The following is a 26443-nucleotide window of genomic DNA, read 5'->3' on the forward strand; positions in this document are numbered from 1 at the left end:
GAGAAGAGTGACTTTGTTTTTGTGTACAGCACCGGAGGCCAGTTGCTACGGGTAACGGCTTTAGTGACACAGGTAAACTGTTCTCTCATCTCGTATGTCCGGTACGGCTTTTACACCACTGTTTACGTTGATCGATAAGAGTGATATCGATCTGATAAGGATCCGGGAGTCTTTTGTACCGAACATTAGTCCACTAATCGGTCAACAAACCTTTGGAAGTGTTTTGAAGTCGGCCACGGTGGCTCAGCTGAGTATCCGGAAATTATCAGGAAGTTAGTTCTACTACACGTTATGTATGTGCGCAATCAAACAACCTATTGTTTTCATGCGACCGTTTGGGCTGTAGACTATGAAATATTTTCTTTCATGCAACAATGTTGAAATGTACAGCAAAAAAGTATTTGGTAAACAATGTTGTTTAGTCTAACAACCTGTCACCTTTTTTTGGGGGGGGGGGGGGGCTATCTATTCGCAGGTTAGCGTTTTTCGTCCTGGATCTTGTTCTGGAGACAGCTCTGCAGAGTGGTCACTAGCTGGGACCAAATCATACAATCTGATTTTAAACCTAACCCTAACCTTAACCACACTGCTAACCCTAATGCCCATTTTTTTGTTGACAGTATAGCCATTTTGACATTTGCAGCTGGCCATTCAAAGGGGAAATCACTCAGTACTGCCTCTAGGACAAGACTCATGACAATAAACGTCAACCTGCTATTTATTCGTCAGGTGATGTGAGTGTGTGTGTGTGTGTGTGTTATATATATTTATGTATAGTGTGTGTGTGTCATAGTGTGTGTAGCCTAGTGTTTTTTCTATAGAGTGTGTGTTATGGTGTGAGTCTGTTATAGAGTGTGTGTTGTAAAGTGTGTATTATAGACTTTGTATTATCAGTGTGTGTAGCCTAGTGTGTGTGTGAGAGTGTCTGTGTTGTAAGATATGCGTGTTGCAGAGTGTGTGTTATAGTATGTTTAGTATGTGTGTGTGTTGCAGAGTGTGTGTAGCCTAGTGTGTGTTATTATAGTGTGTGTCATGGAGAAGTATGAGAACTTGGGTATGGTCGGTGAGGGAAGCTACGGCATGGTCATGAAGTGTCGCCACAAGGAGAACGGGAGGATCGTGGCCGTTAAGAAGTTTCTGGAGTCAGAGGACGATAAGACAGTCAAGAAGATCGCCTTGAGAGAGATCAAGATGTTGAAGGTCAGTTGGAATTTAATAGATTAGAATCAAATAGAACAGAATCAAATACAAAAGAATCAAGTAGAACAGAATCAAATACAACAGAATCAAATACAACAGAATCAAATACAACAGAATCAAATACAAAAGAATTAAATACAACAGAATCAAATACAACAGAATCAAATACAAAAGAATTAAATACAACAGAATCAAATACAACAGAATCAAATACAACAGAATAAATATGAATATAATTAAATAGAATAGATTAAAATAGCACAGAATATAATAAAATAGATTAATATAAAATAGAACAGATTAAAATAGAACAGAATATAATAAAATATAATAGATTAAAATGAATTAGAATTGAATCAAATAGAATATATTGCAATAAAATAGAATAACTTTATTCTTCCCAGAGGGAACTTTAGTTGTGGCAAGTCGGTAGATATATATTAAACAACAACGTAACCACATAACATACTGTATACCAGGAATCGGCAACTGGCAGCCCGCGGACCCCCCTTTTTTAGGATTATGAAGTCAGTCGGGGTGTCAACCTACTGATGACAGTTAAAGTAGTAGAACACACAAGGTGCAATTTCAAAATGTTAGTTGTTTATCAGCGGTTTTAGCCCATGTCAGAAAAATGACCGACCGGGGCGCTCCCATTGATTTTGTTAGTCACACTCACTCAAATATCATATTTTTTTAAAGAAATTGCAAACATTTCTCTCCATCCTATGGCAAAATGTGTAGAATTTCAGAAAACTTGCTTAAAACTGCAAAAATAAAATCTATGCCCCATGGCAAAATGTGTAGAATTGCTGGAAATTAACTCAAAAACGTTTTGATTGAGATAATATTTACCTATGTACTGTACATGTAGGTAGGGGGTGAGAAGCAGAAAGTCTGGGTAACTGTTTAATTAACTGTTCAGGAGTCGTATGACTTGGGGGTAGAATCTGTTCAACAGTCGTATGGCTTGGGGGTAGAATCGGTTCAGGAGTCTTATGGCTTGGGGGTAGAATCTGTTCAACAGTCGTATGGCTTGGGGGTAGAATCGGTTCAGGAGTCGTATGGCTTGGGGGTAGAATCTGTTCAGGAGTTGTATGGCTTGGGGGTAGAATCGGTTCAGGAGTCGTATGGCTTGGGGGTAGAATCTGTTCAGGAGTCATATGACTTGGGGGTAGAATCTGTTCAGGAGTCATATGACTTGGGGGTAGAATCGGTTCAGGAGTCTTATGGCTTGGGGGTAGAATCTGTTCAGGAGTCGTATGGCTTGGGGGTAGAATCGGTTCAGGAGTCGTATGGCTTGGGGGTAGAATGGGTTCAGGAGTCGTATGGCTTGGGGGTAGAATCGGTTCAGGAGTCGTATGGCTTGGGGGTAGAATCTGTTCAACAGTCGTATGGCTTGGGGGTAGAATCTGTTCTGGAGTTGTATGGCTTGGGGGTAGAATCGGTTCAGGAGTCGTATGGCTTGGGGGTAGAATCGGTTCAGGAGTCGTATGGCTTGGGGGTAGAATCGGTTCAGGAGTCGTATGGCTTGGGGGTAGAATCGGTTCAGGAGTCGTATGGCTTGGGGGTAGAATCGGTTCAGGAGTCGTATGGCTTGGGGGTAGAATCTGTTCAACAGTCGTATGGCTTGGGGGTAGAATCGGTTCAGGAGTCGTATGGCTTGGGGGTAGAATCTGTTCAGGAGTGGTATGGCTAGGGGGTAGAATCTGTTCAGGAGTTGTATGGCTTGGGGGTAGAATCGGTTCAGGAGTCGTATGGCTTGGGGGTAGAATCGGTTCAGGAGTCGTATGGCTTGGGGGTAGAATCGGTTCAGGAGTCGTATGGCTTGGGGGTAGAATCGGTTCAGGAGTCGTATGGCTTGGGGGTAGAATCTGTTCTGGAACCTTTTGGTCTCAAACTTGGCACTCCGGTATCACTTGCCGTGCAGTAGCAGAGAGAACAAACTGTGACTGGAGTCTTTGACAATTTTTAGGACCTTCCTCTGACACCGCCTGGTATCTAGAGGTCCTGGATGGCAGGGAGTTCGGCCCCAGTGGTGTACTGGGCCGTACGCACTACCCTCTGTAGAGCCTTGTGGTCGGATGCCAAGCAGTTGCCATACCAAGTGGTGATGCAGCCAGTCAAGATGCTCTCAATGTTGCAGCTGTAGAATTTTTTGATGATCTGAGGGCCCATGCCAAATCTTTTCAGCCTCCTGGGGGGGATGAGGCGTTGTTGTCCCCTATTTACGACTGTGTTGGTGTGTTTGGACAGATCCTTAGTGGTGTAGACACTGAGGAAGTCCATGTCCGAGGAGCTCTCCACTACAGCCCTGTTGATGGGAATGGGGGCATGCTCGGCCCTCCGTTTCCTGTAGTCCACGATCAGCTCCTCTCATCATCGTCGGTGATCAGGCCTACCACCATCATGTCTTCAGCAAATTTAATGATGGTGTTGGAGTCGTTTCTTGGGTAAACAGGGAGTACAGGAGGGGGCTAAGCACGCACCCCTGAAGGGGCGACAGGGTTGAGGGTCAGCGTGGCGGAAGTGTTGTTACTTACGCTCACCACCTGGGGAGGCCCGTCAGGAAGTCCAGGATCCACTTCCAGAGGGAAGTGTTCAGTCTTAGGGTCCTGAGCTTAGTGATGAGCTTGAAGGAGACTATGGTGTTGCATGCTGAGCTGTAGTCAATGAACAGCATTCTCACGTAGGTGTTCCTTTTGTCCAGGTGGGAAAGGGCAGTGTGGAGTGCAATAGAGATTGCGTCATCTGTGGTTCTGTTGGGCGGTATGCAAATTGGACTGGGTCTAGGGTTTCTGGGATAATGGTGTTGATGTGAGCCATGACCAGCCTTTCAAAGCATTTCAAGGCTACAGATGTGAGCGCTATGGGGTGATATTCATTTAGACAGGTTACCTTGGCATTCTTGGGCACAGGGACTACGGTGGTCTGCTTGAAACGTGGGTATTACAGACTGGGTCAGGGAGAGGTTAAAATTGTCAGTGAATACACTTTCTTGCTGATCAGCACATGCTCTGAGTACACGCCCTGGTATTCCATCGAGCCTTAGCAGCCTTGTGAATGTTAACCTGTTTAAAGGTCTTACTCACATCGGCTACGGAGAATGTGATCACACAGTTGTACGGAACAGCTGGTGTTCTCATGCATGGTTCAGTGTTGCTTGCCTCAAAGCGAGCACAGAAGGTATTTATTTCGTCTGGTAGGCTCGCGTCACTGGGCAGCTTGCGGCTGGGTTTCCCTTTGTAATCCGGGATAGTTTGCAAGCCCTGCCACATCCGACGAGCGTCGGAGCCGGTGTAGTAGGATTCAATCTTATTCCTGTGTTGAAGCTTTGCCTGTTTGATGGTTCGTCGGAGGGCGTAGCGGGATTTCTTATAAGCGTCCGGATTTGTGTCCCGCTCCTTGAAAGCGGCAGCTCTTGCCTTTAGCTCAGTGCGGATGTTCCCTGTAATCCATGGCTTTTGGTTAGGATATGTACGTACGGTCACTGTGGGGACTACGTCATCAATGCTCTTATTAATGAAGCCGATGACTGATGTGGTAAACTCCTCAATGTCATCGGATGAATCCCAGAACATATTCCAGTCTGTGCTAGCGAAACAATCCTGTAGCTTAGCGTCCGCTTCATCGGAACTCTTCCGTATTGAGCGCATCGCTGGTACTTCCTGTTTGAGTTTTTGCTTGTAAGCAAGAATTAAGAGGATGGAGTTATAATCAGATTTTCCAAATAGAGGGTGAGTGAGACTTTTGTATGCATCTCTGTGTGTAGAATAGAGGTGGTCTAGAGTTTTAGAGTACTCTAGAGTATTAGAGTATTATGGATCCCCATTAGTTCCTGCCAAGGCAGCAGCTACTCTTCCTGGGGTTTATTATGGATCCCCATTAGTTCCTGCCAAGGCAGCAGCTACTCTTCCTGGTGTTTATTATGGATCCCCATTAGTTCCTGCCAAGGCAGCAGCTACTCTTCCTGGTGTTTATTATGGATCCCCATTAGTTCCTGCCAAGGCAGCAGCTACTCTTCCTGGTGTTTGTTATGGATCCCCATTAGTTCCTGCCAAGGCAGCAGCTACTCTTCCTGGTGTTTATTATGGATCCCCATTAGTTCCTGCCAAGTCAGCAGCTACTCTTCCTGGTGTTTATTATGGATCCCCATTAGTTCCTGCCAAGGCAGCAGTGTGCCCTCAGGCCCCTGGCAGTGAATGGCAGTGAATTGCAAAACATTATAACAGTATTTCTGATTGTATTCTCAACTCACCATCATATACTGTTAATGTGGGGCTAAGACAGTCCATTTCAAATTAGTCTGACGTAATTTATCTCATCGCACCAGCACTAATGAGACGGGTGTGTTTGATGCATGTCGTGTCGGAGCTTCTCAAAGTCAAGGGGGGCGTGGTCAACAGTGCGCACCTCATTTCTCCTGTCACATCCAACCTGGATCGATATTTGTTTTTAATGATGACGAGAGCACTGATTCAATGAACCAAACCTCCTCCATAGTAACCATGTACCATGAGTTTTAATGCTCGGAGGGAGACGGCACAGACACTCCCTTTGAGTCGAGAACCAAAACTCTTCCATAGTAACCCATTAATGCGTTGTCTGCAGCATTCGGTCACATGACAGCTCGATCAGCTGTTCGATTTCACTTACCAGTATGTCAACTGAGCCAGGATCACAGTCAAGTGGATTTCGCTGATTGGTTCACACATCTATCGAATGTTTTTACGTTTCCCCTGCATGTTCAGTTTGTTCAGTTTCTCATATATGTCTATTACACTGTCAAGGAGACTAATTTTCATTTCATTACTAAGTCAGCAAAGTCTGTTTTTTACATCCATTGTGAATGACAACAGTTCCTCTCTCAATTCCCCCCCAAAATCTTTCCAACACTCCCAACCAAGCCTCGGTGTGAAATAGAACATCGTCATGCTCTGATCTTATATCTCCACATAGTTTAGCAAACAGACGTGTCCCCATGTAGTTTACAATCTAGGGTTTCCTGCTGTAGTGGTATATTCTCAAATCAAATCAAATGTTATTAGTCACATGCGCCGAATACAAAAGGTGTAGACCTTACAGTGAAATGCTGACTTACAAGCCCTTAACCAACAATGCAGTTTAAAAAAATATGCATAAGAATAAGAGATAAAAGTAACAAGTAATTAAAGAGGAGCAGTAAAAAAATAACAATATATACAGGGGGTGCCGGGACAGAGTCAATGTGCTCAGCTCTTTTGGCACCAGTTTCTCTCGGTGTATCCATATTAGCTTAGTGGGTGTATGTATCGTACAATGCGTCCATATGGCAGAGGGAGACACATTTATAACTAGAGTGTAGAGGCCTGCCCGCCGTCCCGACCATAGATGGAGCCCCATCTGTACAAAAGCCCACCATTCCATCCCATGGAATCTGTTTTTCGTCAGTATAGCCACGCAGCACACTGAACATCCCCTGTACTGCTCGGGAAGCAGTGAGACAAAACAACATGTCTTCGTGAATAGCATCCCCGACATTTATAGCGAAGAAAAGTCAATGCATGGGAATCTCGGTGCTCACAGCTAACGTCCATTTGGAGAGTATAAGGTGGGGAGTTTTTGAGTTGTTCAGTCAGAGTTAGACATCTGGGAAAAATATAGATGAAAACTGTCTTGGTAGATAGTGTGGTCTACAGCTTATCATGAGGTCCTCTACCTCAGGTGAGCAGAACCTCGGGACTTCCTTAATATTAGAGTTTGCGCACCAGCTGTTGTTGACAAAGAGACACCCCCCCCCTCCCCTCAGTTTACCAGATGCAGCTGTTCTGTCTTACCGATGTATAGAAAAAACCCAGCTAGATTTATATTTTCCATGTCCTTGTTCAGTCACGACTGTGAAACGTAGGATATTACAGTTCTTCAGATCACTTTGATAGGATAGTCTCCAATGGAGCTCATCCAGTTTATTTTCCAGTGATTTCACGTTCGTCAATAGAACGGAGGGTTACTCGCCGTTGCAGTCTCCGTAGATATCCCGCACGCCAACCTCTATAACTCCGCCTCGGCTCCCTCTGAGTGACGGGGATTTGGGAGTTATGTCCGCCTCCGATTTGTTGAAATAAAAGTCCTCATCCAAACCGAGGTTAGTAATCACTGTTCTGATGTCCAGTAGCTCTTTTCGGACACATGAAACGATGGCCGAAACATTATTTATAAAATAGTAAAGATCAGTGAAAAAAAAAAAACACACAAAATTGTTCAGGAGCTGGTAAAACGGCGGCCATTCTCTCACAGACCCGTACCCGGAAGCCACTGTGGCCCCTCATGATGAGGTTTTTTGTGACCCCCCCCCCCCCCCCCCCCCATCAAAGTCCATTCTTGCCCATTTCTGACATATACAAATGCTAACTAAGCAATCAATCAAAACATCCAAACAATTCCATTATTTGTTCCCCCCTTTTCTCCAGCAACTGCGCCATGAGAACCTTGTCAACCTGTTGGAGGTGTGGAAAAAGAGGCGTCGCTGGTACCTAGTGTTTGAGTTCGTAGAACGTACGGTTCTAGATGACCTAGAACAGAGTCCAACGGGACTAGACTACAGCCGCCTAAGAAGATACATCTACCAGATACTACGGGCTATCTCCTTCTGCCATCAACACAATGTGAGTGGTGTGTGTGTGTGTGTGTGTGTGTGTGTGTGTGTGTGTCAGAGGAGGCTGGCCGTAGGAGCTATAGGAGGACGGGCTCATTGTAATGGCTTGAATGGAATTAATGCAACGGTATCAAACACATCAAACATATGGAAACCACACGTTTGACTTAGTTCCATTTATTACGTTCTACCAAAAAAAATTGGAACCCCTGTTTTCAATACTCCAGCACCCTCCCCTTGCGTGGATAACGACACTGTTTTTATGAGATTGGAGAACACATTGGTTAGGGATCTTAGACCATTCCTCCATACTAATGTATATATGAATGTATACAGTGCATTCGGAAAGTATTCAGACTCCTTGACTTTTTCCACATTTCCACACTTCATATTCCACAAAAACAGGTTTTTTGAAATTTTTGCAAATGTATTAAAAATAAAAAACAGAACTACCTTATTTACATAAGAATTCAGACCCTTTGCTATGAGACTCGAAATTGAGCTCAGGTGCATCCTGTTTCCATTGATCATCCTTGAGATGTTTCTTCAACTTGATTGGAGTCCACCTGTGGTACATTCAATTGATAGGACATGATTTGGAAAGGCAAACACCTGTCTATATAAGGTCCTACAGTTGACCGAGCATGTCAGAGCAAAAACCAAGCCATGAGGTCGAAAGATTTGTCCGTAGAGCTCAGAGACAGGATTGTGTCGAGGTACAGACCTGGGGAAGGGTACCAAAACATTTCTGCAGCATTGAAGGTCCCCAAGAACACAGTGGTCTCTATCATTCTTGCCAAACTGAGCAATCGAGCAAGAAGGGCCTTGGTCAGGGAGTTGACCAAGAACTCGATGGTAACTCTGACAGAGCTCCAGAATTCCTCTGTGGATATGGGAGAACCTTCCAGGAGAACAACCATTTCTGCAGCACTCCACCAATCAGACTTTTATAGTAGAGTGGCCAGACGGAAGCCACTCCTCAGTAAAAGCAACATGACATTCCGCTTGGAGTTTGCCAAAAGACACGTAAAGGACTCAGACCATGAGAAACAAAATTCACTGATGAAACCAAGATTGAACTCTTTGGCCTGAATGCCAAGCGTCACGTCTGGAGGAAACCTGGGACCATCCCTACAGTGAAGCATTGTGGTGGCAGCATCATGCTGTGGGGGTGTTTTTCCGCAGTAGGGACTAGGAGACAAGTCAGGATAGAGGGAAAGATGAATGGAGCAAAGTACAGAGAGATACTTGATGAAAACCTGCTCCAGAACGCTCAGGACCTCAGACTGGGACGAAGGTTCACCTTCCAACAGGACAACGACCCTAAGCACACAGACAAGACAATGCAGGAGTGGCTTCGGGACAAGTCTCTGAATGTCCTTGAGTGGCCCAGCCAGAGCCCGGACTTGAACCTGATCAAACATCTCTGGAGAGACTTGAAAATAGCTGTGCAATGATGCTCCACATCCAACCTGACAGAGCTTGAGAGGATCTGCAGAGAAGAATGGGAGGAACTCCCCGAATACAGGTGTGCCAAACTTGTAGCGTCATACCCAAGAAGACTTGAGGCTGTAAATCACAGCCAAAGGTTTTTTCAAAAAAGTACTGACTCAAGGGCCTGAATACTTATGTAAAAGTGATATCTCAGTTTATTTTATTTTATAAATTTGCAAACATTTATTAAAACCTGTTTTTGCTTTGTCATTATGGGGTATTGTGTGTAGATTGATGAGTGAAAAAAAGTATTTAATCCAATTTCGGATAAGGCTGTAACGTACCAAAATGTGTAAAAAGTCAAGGGGTCTGAATACTTTCCGAATGCACTGTATTTCCTGTTCCAGGAAGGGACATCAAGCCAGAGAACATCCTGGTATCTCAGGGTCGGGAGGTCAATCTGTGTGTCTTTAGTTTGATGTATTCTGAACAAAAATAGAAACGCAACATGTAAAGTGTTGGTCCCATGTTTCATGAGCTGAAATAAAAGATCCCAGAAATGTTCCATACGCACAAAAAGCTTATTTCTCTCAAATGTTGTGCATAAATGTATTTTTTTACATCCCTGTTAGTGAACATTTCTCCTTTGCCAAGATAATCCATCCACCTGACAGGTGTGGCATATCAAGAAGCTGATTAAACAGCATGATCATTACACAGGTGCACCTTGTGCTGGGGACAATAAAAGGCCACTCTAAAATGTTCAGTTGTCACACACAATGCCACAGATGTCTCAAGTTTTGCAATTGGCATGCTGACAACAGGAATGTCCACCAGAGCTGTTGCCAAAGAATTTAATGTTCATTTCTCTAGCATAAGCCGCCTCCAATGTCGTTTTAGAGAATTTGTCAGTACGTCCAACCAGCCTCACATTTGCAGACCACGTGTAATCATGCCAGCCCAGGACCTCCACATCCAGCTTCTTCACCTGCGGGTTCTTCTGAGACCAGCTACCCGGACAGTTGATGAAACTGTGGGTTTGCAAAACCAAAGAATTTATTCACAAACTGTCAGAAACCGTCTCAGGGAAGCTCGTGGTCCTCACCAGGGTCTTGACCTGACTGCAGTTCGGCGTCGTAACTGACTTCACCTTCGATGGCCACTGGCACGCTGGAGAAGTGTGCTCTTCACGGATGAACCTCGATTTCAACCAGCCTGTACGGCGTCGTGTAGGCGAGCGATTTGCTGATGTCAACGTTGTGAACAAAGTGCCCCATGGTGGCGGTGGGGTTATGGTATGGGGCAGGCATAAGCTATTGATGGCAATTTGAATGCACAAAGATACCGTGATGAGATACTGAGGCCCATTGTCAAGCCATTCATCCGCCGCCATCACCTCATTTTTCAGCATGATAATGCACAACCAGATGTCGCAAGGATCTGTACACAATTCCTGGAAGCTGCATACTCCTGCATACTCACCAGACATGTCAAACCTGTTTCCTATATATTTACTACATGTTTCATATATATTTCCTATATGTTTCCTATGTTTCTTGTATATTTCCTATATATTTCCTATATATTTCCTATATGTTTCCTTTGTTTCATATATATTTCCTGTATATTTCCTATATGTTTCCTATGTTTCCTGTATGTTTCCTATATGTTTCCTATATGTTTCCTGTATGTTTCCTATGTTTCATATATATTTCCTTTGTTTCATATATATTTGTTATATGTTTCCTATATATTTCCTATATGTTTCCTTTGTTTCATATGTGTTTCCTATATATTTCCTTTGTTTCATATATATTTGTTATATGTTTCCTATATATTCCCTATATGTTTCCTGTATGTTTCCTATGTTTCATATATATTTCCTATATGTTTCCTTTGTTTCATATATATTTCCTATATATTTCCTATGTTTCATATATGTTTCCTATATGTTTCCTTTGTTTCATATATATTTCCTATGTTTCATATATATTTCCTATATGTTTCCTTTGTTTCATATATATTTGTTATATGTTTCCTATATGTTTCCTATATATTTCATATATATTTCCTATATGTTTCATTTGTGTTTCCTATGTGTATCTTGTATGTTTCCTTTGTTTCCTATACATTTCCTTTGCTTCCTATTTGTATCCTTTTTGTTTCTCCAGATCATCCATAGGGACATCAAGCCAGAAAACATCCTGGTATCTCAGGGTGGGGTGGTCAAGCTGTGTGACTTTGGGTTTGCCAGGACAATGGCTGCACCAGGAGAGAATTACACGGACTACGTAGCAACACGCTGGTATAGGGCCCCAGAACTACTGGTGGGGGACACCAAGTACGGGAAGTAAGAACAAGGATAGAGACAGAGGGAGGGACGGGGAGAGAGACAGAGAGAGAGAGAGATCGAGAGAGAGAGATAGAAAGGCAGAGGGAGAGAGAGACAGAGAAGGGCAGACAGAGAGAGAGACGGAGAGAGAGAGAGATAGAAAGGCAGAGGGAGAGAGAGACCGAGAGAGAGACCGAGAGAGAGAGAGACAGAAGGGCAGAGACAGAGAGAGAGACGGAGAGAGAGACAGAAGGGCAGAGACAGAGAGAGAGACAGAGAAAGAGAGAGAGAGAGAGAGAGAGAGAGAGAGAGAGACAAAGAGAGAGAGAGAGAGAGAGAGAGAGAGAGAGAGAGAGAGAGAGACAGTGCTACGAAAGCCTCCACTGTTATTTGTCTAATACTACTGTGTGTGTGTGTGGTGGTGTGTGTGTGTGTGTGTGTGTGTGTGTGTGTGTGTGTGTGTGGTGTGTCTGTGTGTGTGTGGTGGTGTGTGTGTGTGGTGGTGTGTGTGTCTGTGTGTGTGTGTGTGTATGTGTGTGTGTGTGTGTGTGTGTGTGTGTGTGTGTGTGTGTGTGTAGGGCGGTTGACGTGTGGGCTGCAGGCTGTCTCTTCGTAGAGATGTTGACAGGAGAACCTCTGTTTCCTGGAGACTCTGACATCGACCAGTTATACCACATCATCAGGTGCTTTGGTGAGGACTGTACACACACACACACACACACACACACACACACACACACACACACACACACACACACACACACACACACACACACACACACACACACACACACGCACCCCTACACACAACCCACACACACACAAACCACACACACCCCTACACACAACCCACACACACACACCCCTACACACAACCCACACACACACACACACACACGACCACACAGACACACACACACACACACACACCACACAGACACACACACAACCCACACACCCACACGGAGCAATGATTAATTTATTAATATTTTAATGAATTATTAATGAATTTTGCTATTTGTTTATTTTGTTTGTTACCAAGGCAACTTGACCCCTCGTCACCAGGAGTTGTTCTATAAGAACCCAGTGTTTTCAGGAGTCCGTTTACCGGAGGTGACAGAGACAGAGCCTCTACAACAACGCTATCCTAAACTGTCCACAACCACTACAGACCTTACACAGGTGCACACATCACACACACACACACACACACACACACACACACACACACACACACACACACACACAACCCACACATACCCAAGATGTGGTTCACTCCTTTATCAACATTCATGAACTGGTCCCCAGTGCTTTTCTACACCACAGCAACATACTCTCTCCTCCTAAAGTACTGTAGCCTTTCATTAACTATCTCTCTCTCTCTCTCCTCTTAAAGTACTGCAGCCTTTCAGTAACTATCTCTCTCTCTCCTCCTAAAGTACTGTAGCCTTTCAGTAACTATCTCCCTCTCCTCCTAAAGTACTGCAGCCTTTCAGTAACTATCTCTCTCTCCTCCTAAAGTACTGTAGCCTTTCAGTAACTATCTCTCTCTCCTCCTAAAGTACTGCAGCCTTTCAGTAACTATCTCTCTCTCTCTCCTCCTAAAGTACTGTAGACTTTCAGTATCTAACTCTCTACGACTCCCTCTCCCCAACCCCCTCTTTCGCTCCCCCTTCTCTCTCTCTCTCTCTCTCTCTCTCTCTCTCTCTCTCTCTCTCTCTCCCCATCCCCACTCTTTCTCTCTCTCCCTCCCCAACCCCCTTTTTCTCTCTCCTTCTCTCCCCCCACCCATTTTCTCCCTCTCCCCCACCCATTTTCTCCCTCTCCCCCCACCCATTTTCTCCCTCTCCCCCCACCCATTTTCTCCCTCTCCCCCCACCCATTTTCTCCCTCTCCCCCACCCATTTTCCTCCTCCCCCCTTTCCCCCTCTCCCCCACCCCTTTTCCTCCCTCCCCCCCCACCCATTTTCTCCCTCTCCCCCCACCCATTTTCTCCCTCTCCCCCACCCATTTTCTCCCTCTCCCCCACCCCCTTTCTCCCTCTCCCCCACCCTATTCTCTCTCTCCCTCCCCAAACCTCCCCTCTCTCTCTTCCTCTCCCCCAACTCCCTCTCTCCCACCCCCATTCTCTCTCTCTCTTTCCCCCACCCCCTCTCTCTCTCTATCCCTCCCCCTCTCTCCCCCCCCCTCCTCTCTCTCTCCCTCCCCCCTCTCCCCACCTCCTCTTTCTTCTCTCTCTCTCTCTCTCTCTCTCTCTCTCTCTCTCTCTCTCTCTCTCCTCTCTCTCTCTCTCTCTCTCTCTCTCTCTCTCCTCTCCCCTCCTCCCCCTCTCTCTCTCTCTCCTCTCTCTCTTTCCCCCACCCCCTCTCTCTCTCTCTCTCTCTCTCCCTCCCTCTCTCCCACCTCCTCTCTCTCTCTCCCTCCATCTCTCTATTCTCCTACCAGAGGTGTCTCCAGATGGATCCAGACAGGAGGTCACAGTGTTCTGATCTGCTGCAGCACCAACTCTTCACTAACGATGGCTTCCACCTCAGGTAACACACACCTGGTCACACACACACACGGTAACACATACCTGGTAACACACACACACACACACACACGGTAACACATACCTGGTAACACACACACACACCTGGTAACACATACTCCTGGTAACACACATACCTGATCACACACACACACATTTGAGTTTTATTTTCTATTAAAGATTTTGGTAAAAAAAAAAAGCTTTGACTGTCTGTGTTGAACTGTGCAATAACAACTTTTTTCAGGTTTGTCCAGGAGTTGAATGGTAAGATCCAGAAGGATCAGAAAGAGAACTCTCCCCTTCCCAAGATGAACAAGACTACCAAGAAAGACAAGGAGGACATAGAGGAGAGGACTGGGAAGTACAAGGTCAGACACACACACACACATGGAGGTAGACACACACACACACACACACATGGAGGTAGACACACACACACACACACATGCATGCACACACGCACACCAGTGTTAATTTAGTCAACAATAACTATGACGAAAAATAGTCGTCTACTTCGTATTTTTCCTGACTAAAACTATAACAATAATAAGACGAGACGCCCTGAAAAAAATGCAAACTATTAGAAATTACTTTTCATATTAGTTGACGAAAATATGACAATTCCAGAATTCCAACCCAGAATTCCAACCCAGAATTCCAACCCAGAATTCCACGTGAGACTAAATGGACAATTCATTTGACATGAAGCTCTTTCTCGTTCAAATGCCAGTTGTGGTTGCTTTTATTCCTGTGAGAAAAAACACATGCTATTTGTTAAATATTAGGAGTACAGTGATACTTATAATTATAAATAGTTCTTAAAATAAAATCACAGTAATGATGTAAGAATGCTGTTTGTCAACTAGAGCTCAGCATTCCAACGCCACAGTACCCTCCAAGCTCATCACTAAGCTGTTGTTGCGTCTATATTTTATCATTTTGTTTAGTATACAGTACCAGTCAAATGTTTGGACACACCTACTCATTCCAGGGTTTTTCTTTGTACTGTTTTCTACATTGTAGAATAATAGTGAAGACATCAACACAATTAAATAACACATATGGAATCAAGTAGTAACCAAAAAAGTGTTAAACAAATCAAAATATATTTTATATTTGAGATTCTTCAAGTAGCCACCCTTTGCCTTGATGACAGCTTTGCACACTCTTGGCATTCTCTCAACCAGCTTTCATGAGGTAGTCACGTGGAATGGATTTCAATTAACAGGTGTGCCTTGTTAAAAGTTATTTTGTGGAATTTCTTTCCTTCTTAATGTGTTTGAGCCAATCAGTTGTGTTGTGACAAGGTAGGGGTTGTATACAGACGATATAGCCCTATTTGGTAAAAGACCAAGTCCATATTATGGCTAGAACAGCTCAAATAAGCAAAGAGAAATGAAAGTCCATCATTACTTTAAGACATGAAGGTCAGTCAATCCGGAAAATTTCAAGAACTTTGGAAGTTTTTTCAAGTGCAGTCTTAAAAACCATCAAGCGCTATGATGAAACTAGCTCTCATGACAACTGCCACAGGAAATGAAGACCCAGAATTACCTCTGCTGCAGAGGATAAGTTCATTAGAGTTACCAGCCTCAGATTGCAGCCCAACTAAATGCTTCACAGAGTTCAAGTAACAGACACATCTCAACATCAACTGTTCAGAGGAAACTGCGTGAATCAGGCCTTCGTGGTCGATTTGCTGAAAAGAAACCACTACTAAAGGACACCAATAAGAAGAAAATACTTGCTTGGGCCAAGAAACACCAGCAATGGACATTAGACCGGTGGAAAGCTGTCCTTTGGTCTGATGAGATTTTTGGTTCCAACCGCCGTGTCTTTGTGAGATGCAGAGTAGGTGAATGGATGATCTCTGCATGTGTGGTTCCCACCGTGAAGCATGGAGGAGGAGGTGTGATGGTGCTTTACTGGTGACACTGTCTGTGATTTATTTAGAATTCAAGGCACACTTAACCAGCATGGCTACCACAGCATTCTGCAGCGATACGCCAACCCATCTGGTTTGCACTTAGTGGGACTATCATTTGTTTTTCAACAGGACAATGACCCAACCCCACCTCCAGGCTGTGTAAGGGCTATTTAACCAAGGAGAGTGATGGAGTGTTGCATCAGATGACCTGGCCTCCACAATCACCTGACCTCAACCCAATTGAGATGGTTTGGGATGAGTTGGACTGCAAAGTGAAGGAAAAGCTCAGCATATGTGGGAACTCCTTTAAGACTGTTGGAAAATCTTTCCAGGTGAAGCTGGTTGAGAGAATGCCAAGAGTGTGCAAAGCTGTCATCAAGGGAAAGTGTGGTCAAAATAAAGAAAAACCCTTGAATGAGTAGGTGTGTCCAAACTATTGACTGGTACTGTATTTATATATATATATATATATAAATAATATATATCTAAAAGTTTTGTATTCAGTATATACTATATATATATAGTATATACACTGAGTACAAAACACCCCCCACACACACCCTTGCCCTTAGAACATCCTCAATTCATTGACTCTACTGATATTGAAAGCGTTCAACAGGGATGCTGGCCCATGTTGACACCAATGCTTCCCACAGTTTTGCCAAGTTGGCTGAACATCCTTTTGGTGGTGGACCGTTCTTGATACACACAGGAAACGGTTGAGTGTAAAAAAATCCCAGCAGCGTTGTAGCTCTTGACACACTCAAATCGGTGCACCTGGTACCTACTACCACACCCCGTCAAAAGGTTCTTCAATCTTTTGTCTTGCCCATTCACCCTCTGAATGGCCAACGTACACAATCCATGTCAGTTGTCTCAAGGCTTAAAAATCATCTACCCTGATTGAAGTGGATTTAACAAATGACATCAGTAAGGTATCATAGCTTTCATCTGGATTCACCTGGTCAGTCTGTCATGGAAGGAGCAGATGTTCTTAATGTTTTGTACACTTAGTGTATATTCCGGACTCTGATATTTCTTCATTTCTTTCTTCTTTACTTTTTGGGATTATTTGGGTGTTGTTTTGTATTGTTAGGTATCACTGCACTGTTGGAGCTAGAAACACAAGCATTTAGCTAGGTTTTACTGCATTGTTGGAGCTAGAAATACAAGCATGTAGCTAGGTATTACTGCACTGTTGGAGCTAGAGACACAAGCATTTAGCTAGGTATCACTGCACTGTTGGAGCCAGAAACACAAGCATTTATCTAGGTATTACTGCACTGTTGGAGCTAGAGACACAAACATTTAGCTAGGTATTACTGTTGGAGCCAGAAACACAAGCATTTAGCTAGCTATTACTGCACTGTTGGAGCTAGAGACACAAACATTTAGCTAGGTATTACTGTTGGAGCTAGGAACACAAACATTTAGCTAAGTATTACTGTTGGAGCTAGAAACACAAGCATTTAGCTAGGTATTACGACACTGTTGGAGCTAGAAACACAAGCATTTAGCTAGGTATTACTGTTGGAGCTAGAAACACAAGCATTTAGCTAGGTATTACTGTTGGAGCTAGAAACACAAGCATTTAGCTAGGTATTACTGTTGGAGCTAGAAACACAAGCATTTAGCTAGGTATTACTGTTGGAGCTAGAAACACAAGCATTTAGCTAGGTATTACTGTTGGAGCTAGAAACACAAGCATTTAGCTAGGTATTGCTGCACTGTTGAAGCCAGAAACACAAGCATTTAGCTAGGTATTGCTGCACTGTTGGAGTCAGAAACACAAGCATTTAGCTAGGTATTAGTGTTGGAGCTAGAAACACAAGCATTTAGCTAGGTATTACTGTTGGAGCTAGAAACACAAGCATTTAGCTAGGTACTACTGTTGGAGCGAGAAACACAAGCATTTAGCTAGGTATTACTGTTGGAGCTAGAAACACAAGCATTTAGCTAGGTACTACTGTTGGAGCTAGAAACACAAGCATTTAGCTAGGTATTGCTGCACTGTTGGAGCCAGAAACACAAGCATTTAGCTAGGTATTGCTGCACTGTTGGAGTCAGAAACACAAGCAATTAGCTAGGTATTAGTGTTGGAGCTAGAAACACAAGCATTTAGCTAGGTATTACTGTTGGAGCTAGAAACACAAGCATTTAGCTAGGTAAAATTATCTGCCAAAATTATTGCAACCCCTATTACTAGCCTGTTCAACCTCTCTTTCGTGTCGTCTGAGATTCCCATAGATTGGAAAGCAGCTGCTGTCATCCCCCTCTTCAAAGGAGGGGACACTCTTGACCCAAACTGCTACAGACCTATATCCATCCTGCCCTGCCTTTCCAAGGTCTTCGAAAGCCAAGTCAACAAACAGATTACCGACCATTTCGAATCCCACCGCACCCTCTCCGCTATGCAATCTGGTTTCAGAGCTGGTCATGGGTGCACCTCAGCCACGCTCAAGGTCCTAAACGACATCGTAACCGCCATCGATAAGAAACAATACTGTGCTGCCGTATTCATTGACCTGGCCAAAGCTTTTGACTCTGTTAATCACCACATCCTCATCGGCAGACTCAGTAGCCTTGGTTTCTCAAACGATTGCGTCGCCTGGTTCACCAACTACTTCTCTGACAGAGTTTAGTGTGTCAAATCGGAGGGCCTGCTGTCCGGACCTCTGGCAGTCTCTATGGGGGTATCACAGGGTTCAATTCTTGGGCCAACTCTTTTCTCTGTATACATCAATGATGTCGCTCTTGCTGCTGGTGAATCTCTGATCCACCTCTACGCAGACGACACCATTCTGTATACTTCTGGCCCTTCTTTGGACACTGTGTTAACAACCCTCCAAACGAGCTTCAATGCCATACAACTCTCCTTCCGTGGTCTCCAACTGCTCCTAAAACAAGTAAAACTAAATGCATGCTCTTCAACCGATCGCTGCCTGCACCTGCCCGCCTGTCCAGCATCACTTCTCTAGACGGTTCTGACTTTGAATTTGTGGACAACTACAAATACCTAGGTGTCTGGTTAGACTGTAAACTCTCCTTCCAGACTCACATCAATCATCTCCAATCCAAATCTAGAATTGGCTTCCTATTTCGCAACAAAGCATCCTTCACTCATGCTGCCAAACATACCCTCGTTAAACTGACCATCCTACCAATCCTCGACTTCAGCAATGTCATTTACAAAATAGCCTCCAATACCCTACTCAACAAGCTGGATGCAGTCTATCACAGTGCCCTCCGTTTTGTCACCAAAGCCCCATATACTACCCACCACTGCGACCTGTACGCTCTCGTTGGCTGGCCTTCGCTTCATAATCGTCGCCAAACACATTGGCTCCAGGTCATCTACAAGACTCTGCTAGGTAAAGTCCCCCCTTATCTCCGCTCACTGGTCACCATAGCAGCACCCACCTGTAGCACGCGCTCCAGCAGGTATATCTCTCTGGTCACCCCCAAAGCCAATTCCTCCTTTGGTCGTCTCTCCTTCCAGTTCTCTGCGGCCAATGACTGGAACGAACTACAAAAATCTCTGAAACTGGAAACACTTATCTCCCTCACTAGCTTTAAGCACCAGCTATCAGAGCAGCTCCCAGATCACTGCACCTGTACATAGCCCATCTATAATTTAGCCCAAACTACTACCTCCCCTACTGTATTTATTTATTTTATTTATTTTGCTCCTTTGCACCATATTATTTATATTTGAACTTTGAACTTTCTTCAAATTACAAATCTACCATTCCAGTGTTTTACTTGCTATACTTTATTTACTTTGCCACCATGGCCTTTTTTTGCCTTTACCTCCCTTATCTCACCTCATTTGCTCACATTGTATATAGTCTTATTTTTATTTTTTTTCTACTGTATCATTGATTGTATGTTGTTTTACTCCATGTGTAACTCTGTGTTTTTGTATGTTGTCGAACTGCTTTGCTTTATCTTGGCCAGGTCGCAATTGTAAATGAGAACTTGTTCTCAACTTGCCTACCTGGTTAAATAAAGGTGAAAAAAAATCACTGCACTGTTGGAGCCAGAAACACAAGCATTTAGTTCGGTATTACTGTTGGAGCTAGAGACACAAGCATTTAGCTAGGTATTACTGTTGGAGCTAGAGACACAAGCATTTAGCTAGGTATTACTGTTGGAGCTAGAAACACAAACATTTAGCTAGGTATCACTGCACTGTTGGAGCTAGAAACACAAGCATTTAGCTAGGTATCACTGCACTGTTGGAGCTAGAAACACAAGCATTTAGCTAGGTATCACTGCACTGTTGGAGCTAGAAACACAAGCATTTAGCTAGGTATCACTGCACTGTTGGAGCCAGAAACACAAGCATTTAGTTAGGTATTACTGTTGGAGCTAGAGACACAAGCATTTAGCTAGGTATTACTGCACTGTTGGAGCCAGAAACAACACAAGCATTTAGCTAGGTATTACTGTTGGAGCTAGAAACACAAGCATTTAGCTAGGTATCACTGCACTGTTGGAGCTAGAAACACAAGCATTTAGCTAGGTATCACTGCACTGTTGGAGCCAGAAACACAAGCATTTAGTTAGGTATTACTGTTGGAGCTAGAGACACAAGCATTTAGCTAGGTATTACTGCACTGTTGGAGCCAGAAACAACACAAGCATTTAGCTAGTTATTACTGTTGGAGCTAGAGACACAAGCATTTAGCTAGGTATCACTGCACTGTTGGAGCTAAAAACACAAGCATTTAGCTAGGTATTACTGTTGGAGCTAGAAACACAAGCATTTAGCTAGGTATTAGTGTTGGAGCTAGAAACACAAGCATTTAGCTTGGTATTACTGTACTGTTGGAGCTAGAAACACAAGCATTTAGCTAGGTATTACCGTTGGAGCCAGAAACACAAGCATTTAGCTAGGTATTACTGTTGGGGCTAGAAACACAAGCATTTAGCTAGGTATTACTGTTGGAGCTAGAAACACAAGCATTTAGCTTGGTGTCACTGCACTGTTGGAGCTAGAAACACAAGCATTTAGCTAGGTTTTACTGTTGGAGCTAGAAACACAAGCATTTAGCTAGGTATCACTGTTGGAGCTAGAAACACAAGCATTTAGCTAGGTACTACTGTTGGAGCCAGAAACAAGCATTTCGCTGTATCTGTGATAACATCTGTATAAGGGACCAATGAATGTGATTTGATTTCGATTAGATTTACCCTTCTGCCATTTTAATAAAGCTACATTTCTCCTCTTTTCAAGGAAGTTACTGTTATTTATGTTTAGAACACCGGCGCTGTAAATTGTTTAACCCGTAGCCAAGGCTTTATAGCCTATATGGTTAATAATGGCTGCCATTGGTTACAGACTGTCAGATATGGTTAATAATGGCTGCCATTGGTTACAGACTGTCAGATATGGTTAATAATGGCTGCCATTGGTTACAACCTGTCAGAATATCAATGTTTCCAGCTAAGGTATACGAGGGGATAGTAGGCCTAGTTGGACAACGCTATCTGTGCACATGATGAAAGTTGAAGGTAAATATTCATTGTTTAATGAAAAAAATGTCACTATTTCGTGACTAAAACTAGAAAAAAGATCCAGAGATTTAATCAACTGATAATAACTAAAACTAGACTAAAGTTGTCCAGAGTTTTAGTGGACTGATAATTACTAAAACTAGACTAAAGTTGTCCAGAGTTTCAGTGGACTGATAATTACTAAAACTAGACTAAAGTTGTCCAGAGTTTTAGTGGACTGATAATAACTAAAACTAGACTAAATTTGTCCAGAGTTTTAGTGGACTGATAATTACTAAAACTAGACTAAAGTTGTCCAGAGTTTCAGTGGACTGATAATAACTAAAACTAACGAAGGATGAAATGACTAAAATGTGACTAAGTCTAAAAGCTATTTTAGTCAAAAGACTAAAACAGCTGCCAAAATGAACACAGAAACACACTCTCCTCTCCTCTCCTCTAACACTCTCCTCTAACCCTCTCCTCTACTCTAACCCTCTCCTCTCCTCTCCTCTCCTCTCCTCTAACACTCTCCTCTAACCCTCTCCTCTACTCTAACCCTGCCCTCTCCTCTCCTCAAACCCTCCTCTCCTCTCCTCACCTCCTCTCTCCTCTCACCTCCTCTCTCCTCTCCTCCTCTCTCCTCACCTCCTCTCTCCTCTCACCTCCTCTCTCCTCTCCTCCTCTCTCCTCACCTCCTCTCTCCTCTCACCTCCTCTCCTCAAACCCTCTCCCCTCCTCTCTCCTCTCACCTCCTCTCTCCTCTCACCTCCTCTCCTCTCACCTCCTCTCTCCTCTCCAGGATTCCAGCAGTACAACAGTCAAAGGGAACGTCACCAAAGTCTCTAAAACTCCAACCACCACAGAGTCGAAACTCCGAGACCCGGACAAGACAACAGAGTCAACCACTACTATGACCAGTACTGCAGCTGTTAAACCTGAGAAGACTGACTGGACCGCAGAGACCCATGGGGTCGCGGTCCACCACGGTCGAACCATCACCGTGTACGTTTCAGCATTATTAACGCTTCTTTAAAAAGTTATTTAAAAAAAAATATATATATATATATATATATATATATATTAATTACTTTTCTGTTACGTTAAAAAAAAGACATAAATCTTGAATGAATTGTAGACCATTTTTTGAGTCCCAAATGGTACCCTATTATTGGTCAAAAGAAGAGTCCTGTAAGCCTGGTCTAAAGTAGTGCACTATATTGGGAATAGGGTGCAAGCCCTGGTCTAAAGTAGTGCACTACATAGGGAATAGGGTGCAAGCCCTGGTCTAAAGTAGTGCACTACATAGGGAATAGGGTGCCAGCCCTGGTCTATAGTAGTGCGCTATATAGGGAATAGGGTGCCAGCACTGGTCTAAAGTAGTGCACTATATATAGGGAATAGGGTGCCATTTTGGATACAATCTTAAATCTGTTTTGTTTAGGAGTCTGAGCAACACTATCGCCATCAAACCCAGAGCGGAAGAACCAGAGAGGACCGTAGAGGACCACGATCCAACCGACCACGGACCAACCCAGGACCAACCTCTACCTCTCATCCCTCCCCTCTCACTCACCTTCACACAGACACCTTCACACAACCTACTGGCTGTCGTCACCCATGGCAACGGCAACCTGGGCGGAGTTGGGGTGGGGCCTCACCCCGGAACACTCGGTCTGAGGTACAGAACTACAGCTCCCATAATGCATCACACGGAGAATGTTGGACTAGGGTTGAAGGAAAAAAAAACACTTGTTTTTTTTGTTTGTTATTGTTTGTTTGTCCTCTGTAGGGTTATAGACAAGGCTTAGGCCTAGATTCAATCAGATAGCAGACACACGCATAGTGGATGTTTTGGCGGTGTCAGAGGTGGAACTGCATTGGAGCTGTCAAAATCGGTGAGCAGCTGCTCTTATGATCATTGTCACGAAGCCACACCCACCCCACTCGCGTTAGAAGTGCAGAATGAGGCCGCGTGGCGCTAGCTGTGCCACTAGAGATTCTGAGTTCGAGTCCAGGCTCTGTCGTAGCCGGCCGCGACCGGGAGACCCACGGGGCGGCGCACAATTGGCTCAGCGTCGTCCGGGTTAGGAGAGGGTTTGGCCGGCAGGGATGTCCTTGTCCCATAGCGCACTAGCGACTCCTGTGGCGGGCTGGGCGCAATAAACGCTGACACGGTCGCCAGCTGCACTGTGTTTCCTCCGACACATTTGTGCAGCTGGCTTCCTTCCGGGTTAAGTGGGCATTGTGTCAAGAAGCAGTGCGGCTTGGTTGGGCTGTATTTCGGAGGACACACGGCTCTCAAACTTCGCCTCTCCCAAGTCGGTACGGGTGTTGCAGCGATGAGACAAGACTGTAACTACCAATTGGGGGGGGGGGGGGGGAATGCTATATAGAAATAATGACGCTCAAATTGAAAAATCATGAAACTAAATAAAAGGATTGGTATCAGCCTGATGGAGGTGGTGTAGATTACATCACAGTGCTCCAAGATGGAAACAAGGCAGCCTGGGATGTCTGTTAATGCGACTCCAGCCAATGGCAACGTCCGCTTTAGCCACTTATGGATTTGACAGCTCCCAATGCAGTTCCACCGCCAACACAACTGCTATGCGGATCTGATTGTATCGAGCCCTATAGAGAGTTTGGTGACTGTGTGTTTATGTGTTTTGTCTGTCTGTCGTCTCTAGGTCAATAGACAAGTCTAAAAGACATGTAAACATTTTCAACAGAATCTCACAGCAATCTCTCTCCAGTCATTTCACTGGCAATCTGATGGCTCAGGTAAGGGTGTGTGTGTGTGTGTGTGTGTGACTACTCAAGTAAATGTTCTTCCACAAGATAGTAGACATTAAACCCCCCAGGCTCCTGTCTGGCTATATCATCTAACCACTCCTCTGTCGGTCTATATCATTCTCTCTCCTCTCCTCTTCTCTCCTCTATTCTTGTCTCTCCTCTCTTCTCCTGTCGCTTCTCTCCTGCCCTCTCCTCCTATCTCTCCTCTTTCCTGTCTTGTCTCTCCTCTCTTCTTCTCTCTCTCCTCTCTTCTTCTCTCTCCTCTCTCCTTCTCTCTCTCCTCTCTTCTTCTCTCTGTCCTCTGCAGATGATATCAGAGAAGAGTGTGATCCACGAACGTTCCTTCCTGTCCGACCGCGAGCGTGACCGAGGAGACCGTGAGCGTGACCGAGGAGACCGTGAGCGTGACCGAGGAGACCGTGAGCGTGACCGAGGAGACCGTGAGCGTATGGCTACGGTTGGGAAGAGGAAGCCAGACATTCTCTTCCCTGAACTAAGAACCTCTCTGCTGCCTGAGATACGAGGGGCTGAAGGTACGCTCTGCACGCACGCACACACACACACACACACACACACACACACACACACACACACACACACACACACACACACACACACACACACACACACACACACACACACACACACACACACACACACACACGCTTTGTGGATTATATTGACCAGGTCCCCTTGTGTCTTCCAGGTAAACAGAATAAGCCCACCAGGACCAGAAGAAGGAGAGACACATCCCCTCTATAGCTACACTACAATACACACCACACCAACACACACACTACAACACTACAATACACACCACACCAACACACACACACTACAATACACACACACACCACACCAACACACACACTACAATACACACCACACCAACACACACACTACAATACACACCACACAAAACACACCCACTACAATACACACCACACCAACAATACACACACACTACAACAAACACCACACCAATACACACACACTACAACAAACACCACACCAATACACACACACTACAACAAACACCACACCAACACACACACACCACTACACCCCACACACACCACTACACCCCACACACACACCACAGCCGATACACACACCAACACACACACTTTACAAAGGATCCACAGAATGACGGATACACACCGTCATTGTAAATAATAATTTGTTCTTAACTGACTTGCCTCGTTAAATAAAGTTTATTTTTATTTTTTAAAGATTGAAAAAACACACACTCAAACAGACCACTGTGAAAGGTACCAGAGCCTTTAACCAGAGACTTTAACCAGAGACTTTAACCAGACACTTTAACCAGAGACTTTAACCAGAGACTTTAACCAGAGCCATTAACCAGAGACTTTAACCAGACACTTTAACCAGAGCCTTTAACCAGACACTTTAACCAGAGACTTTAACCAGAGACTTTAACCAGACACTTTAACCAGAGACTTTAACCAGAGACTTTAACCAGAGACTTTAACCAGACACTTTAACCAGAGACTTTAACCAGAGACTTTAACCCCGGGAACGACTCCCTCTAGTCGGTAAGAGGAAAGACAGACATCATCACTTAGTCATCAATGACGCAATATAGTGACATCACTCATGTTTTATCTGAACTTTAGCCACAACAGCTGTATATTTTATGATTAATTTATTTAATTTTTGATAGACATTTGATATGGTGATAGTTGATACATATACTAATGTTATAATTGTCATATAATTACAATATTATCTGTCCAATAAATGTGTTTTGTAAATGAGACAATGAATCTGTCTCTGAATATGTCCAGCGTCCAATGGACTGTTTGTCCCTACCGTATAGAGTAGAGCGGGCGTCCTCGTTCAAGTCTATGATGGCATAATGGTGGCCATTGCGAATGTAACCATAGAAGCAAAGCAGGAAGTAAACGAAGGAAGTAAAAGCAGGAAGTGTACCAATCAATCTTCGCTGTGATTTGTTGAATGAACTCAACTGGCGTTACAAAAAAATGACTCCTCCCCTGGGGGGGACAAGAGAGAGGGAACACTGAACATATACAACAGTAGCCACTTTAGTGTGTGTGTGTGTGT

General features: G+C 44.2%; 1 protein-coding gene across 4 annotated transcripts; it reads left to right on the top strand.

Moving 5' to 3' along the window:
* Positions 1-70: 70 nt before the first annotated feature.
* LOC115194724 (cyclin-dependent kinase-like 2) lies at positions 71-25237 on the top strand. 4 transcript variants are annotated; one of them, XM_029754627.1, is made up of 12 exons: positions 71-1200; positions 7650-7844; positions 11440-11618; positions 12179-12291; positions 12643-12782; positions 14046-14134; positions 14375-14498; positions 22359-22561; positions 23001-23237; positions 24247-24340; positions 24660-24885; positions 25059-25237. In XM_029754627.1, the coding sequence occupies exons 1-12, from the start codon at positions 1033-1035 to the stop codon at positions 25112-25114; spliced, it is 1824 nt and encodes a 607-aa protein (XP_029610487.1). In that variant the 5' UTR covers positions 71-1032; the 3' UTR covers positions 25115-25237. The 4 variants fall into 4 exon arrangements, with proteins under 4 accessions (XP_029610487.1, XP_029610490.1, XP_029610489.1 ...); XM_029754630.1 differs by having other exon boundaries at positions 24289-24340; XM_029754629.1 differs by having other exon boundaries at positions 14058-14134.
* Positions 25238-26443: the final 1206 nt, after the last annotated feature.

This window comes from Salmo trutta, chromosome 5 (genome assembly GCF_901001165.1).
Source record: "Salmo trutta chromosome 5, fSalTru1.1, whole genome shotgun sequence".
NCBI classification, from domain to species: domain Eukaryota; kingdom Metazoa; phylum Chordata; class Actinopteri; order Salmoniformes; family Salmonidae; genus Salmo; species Salmo trutta.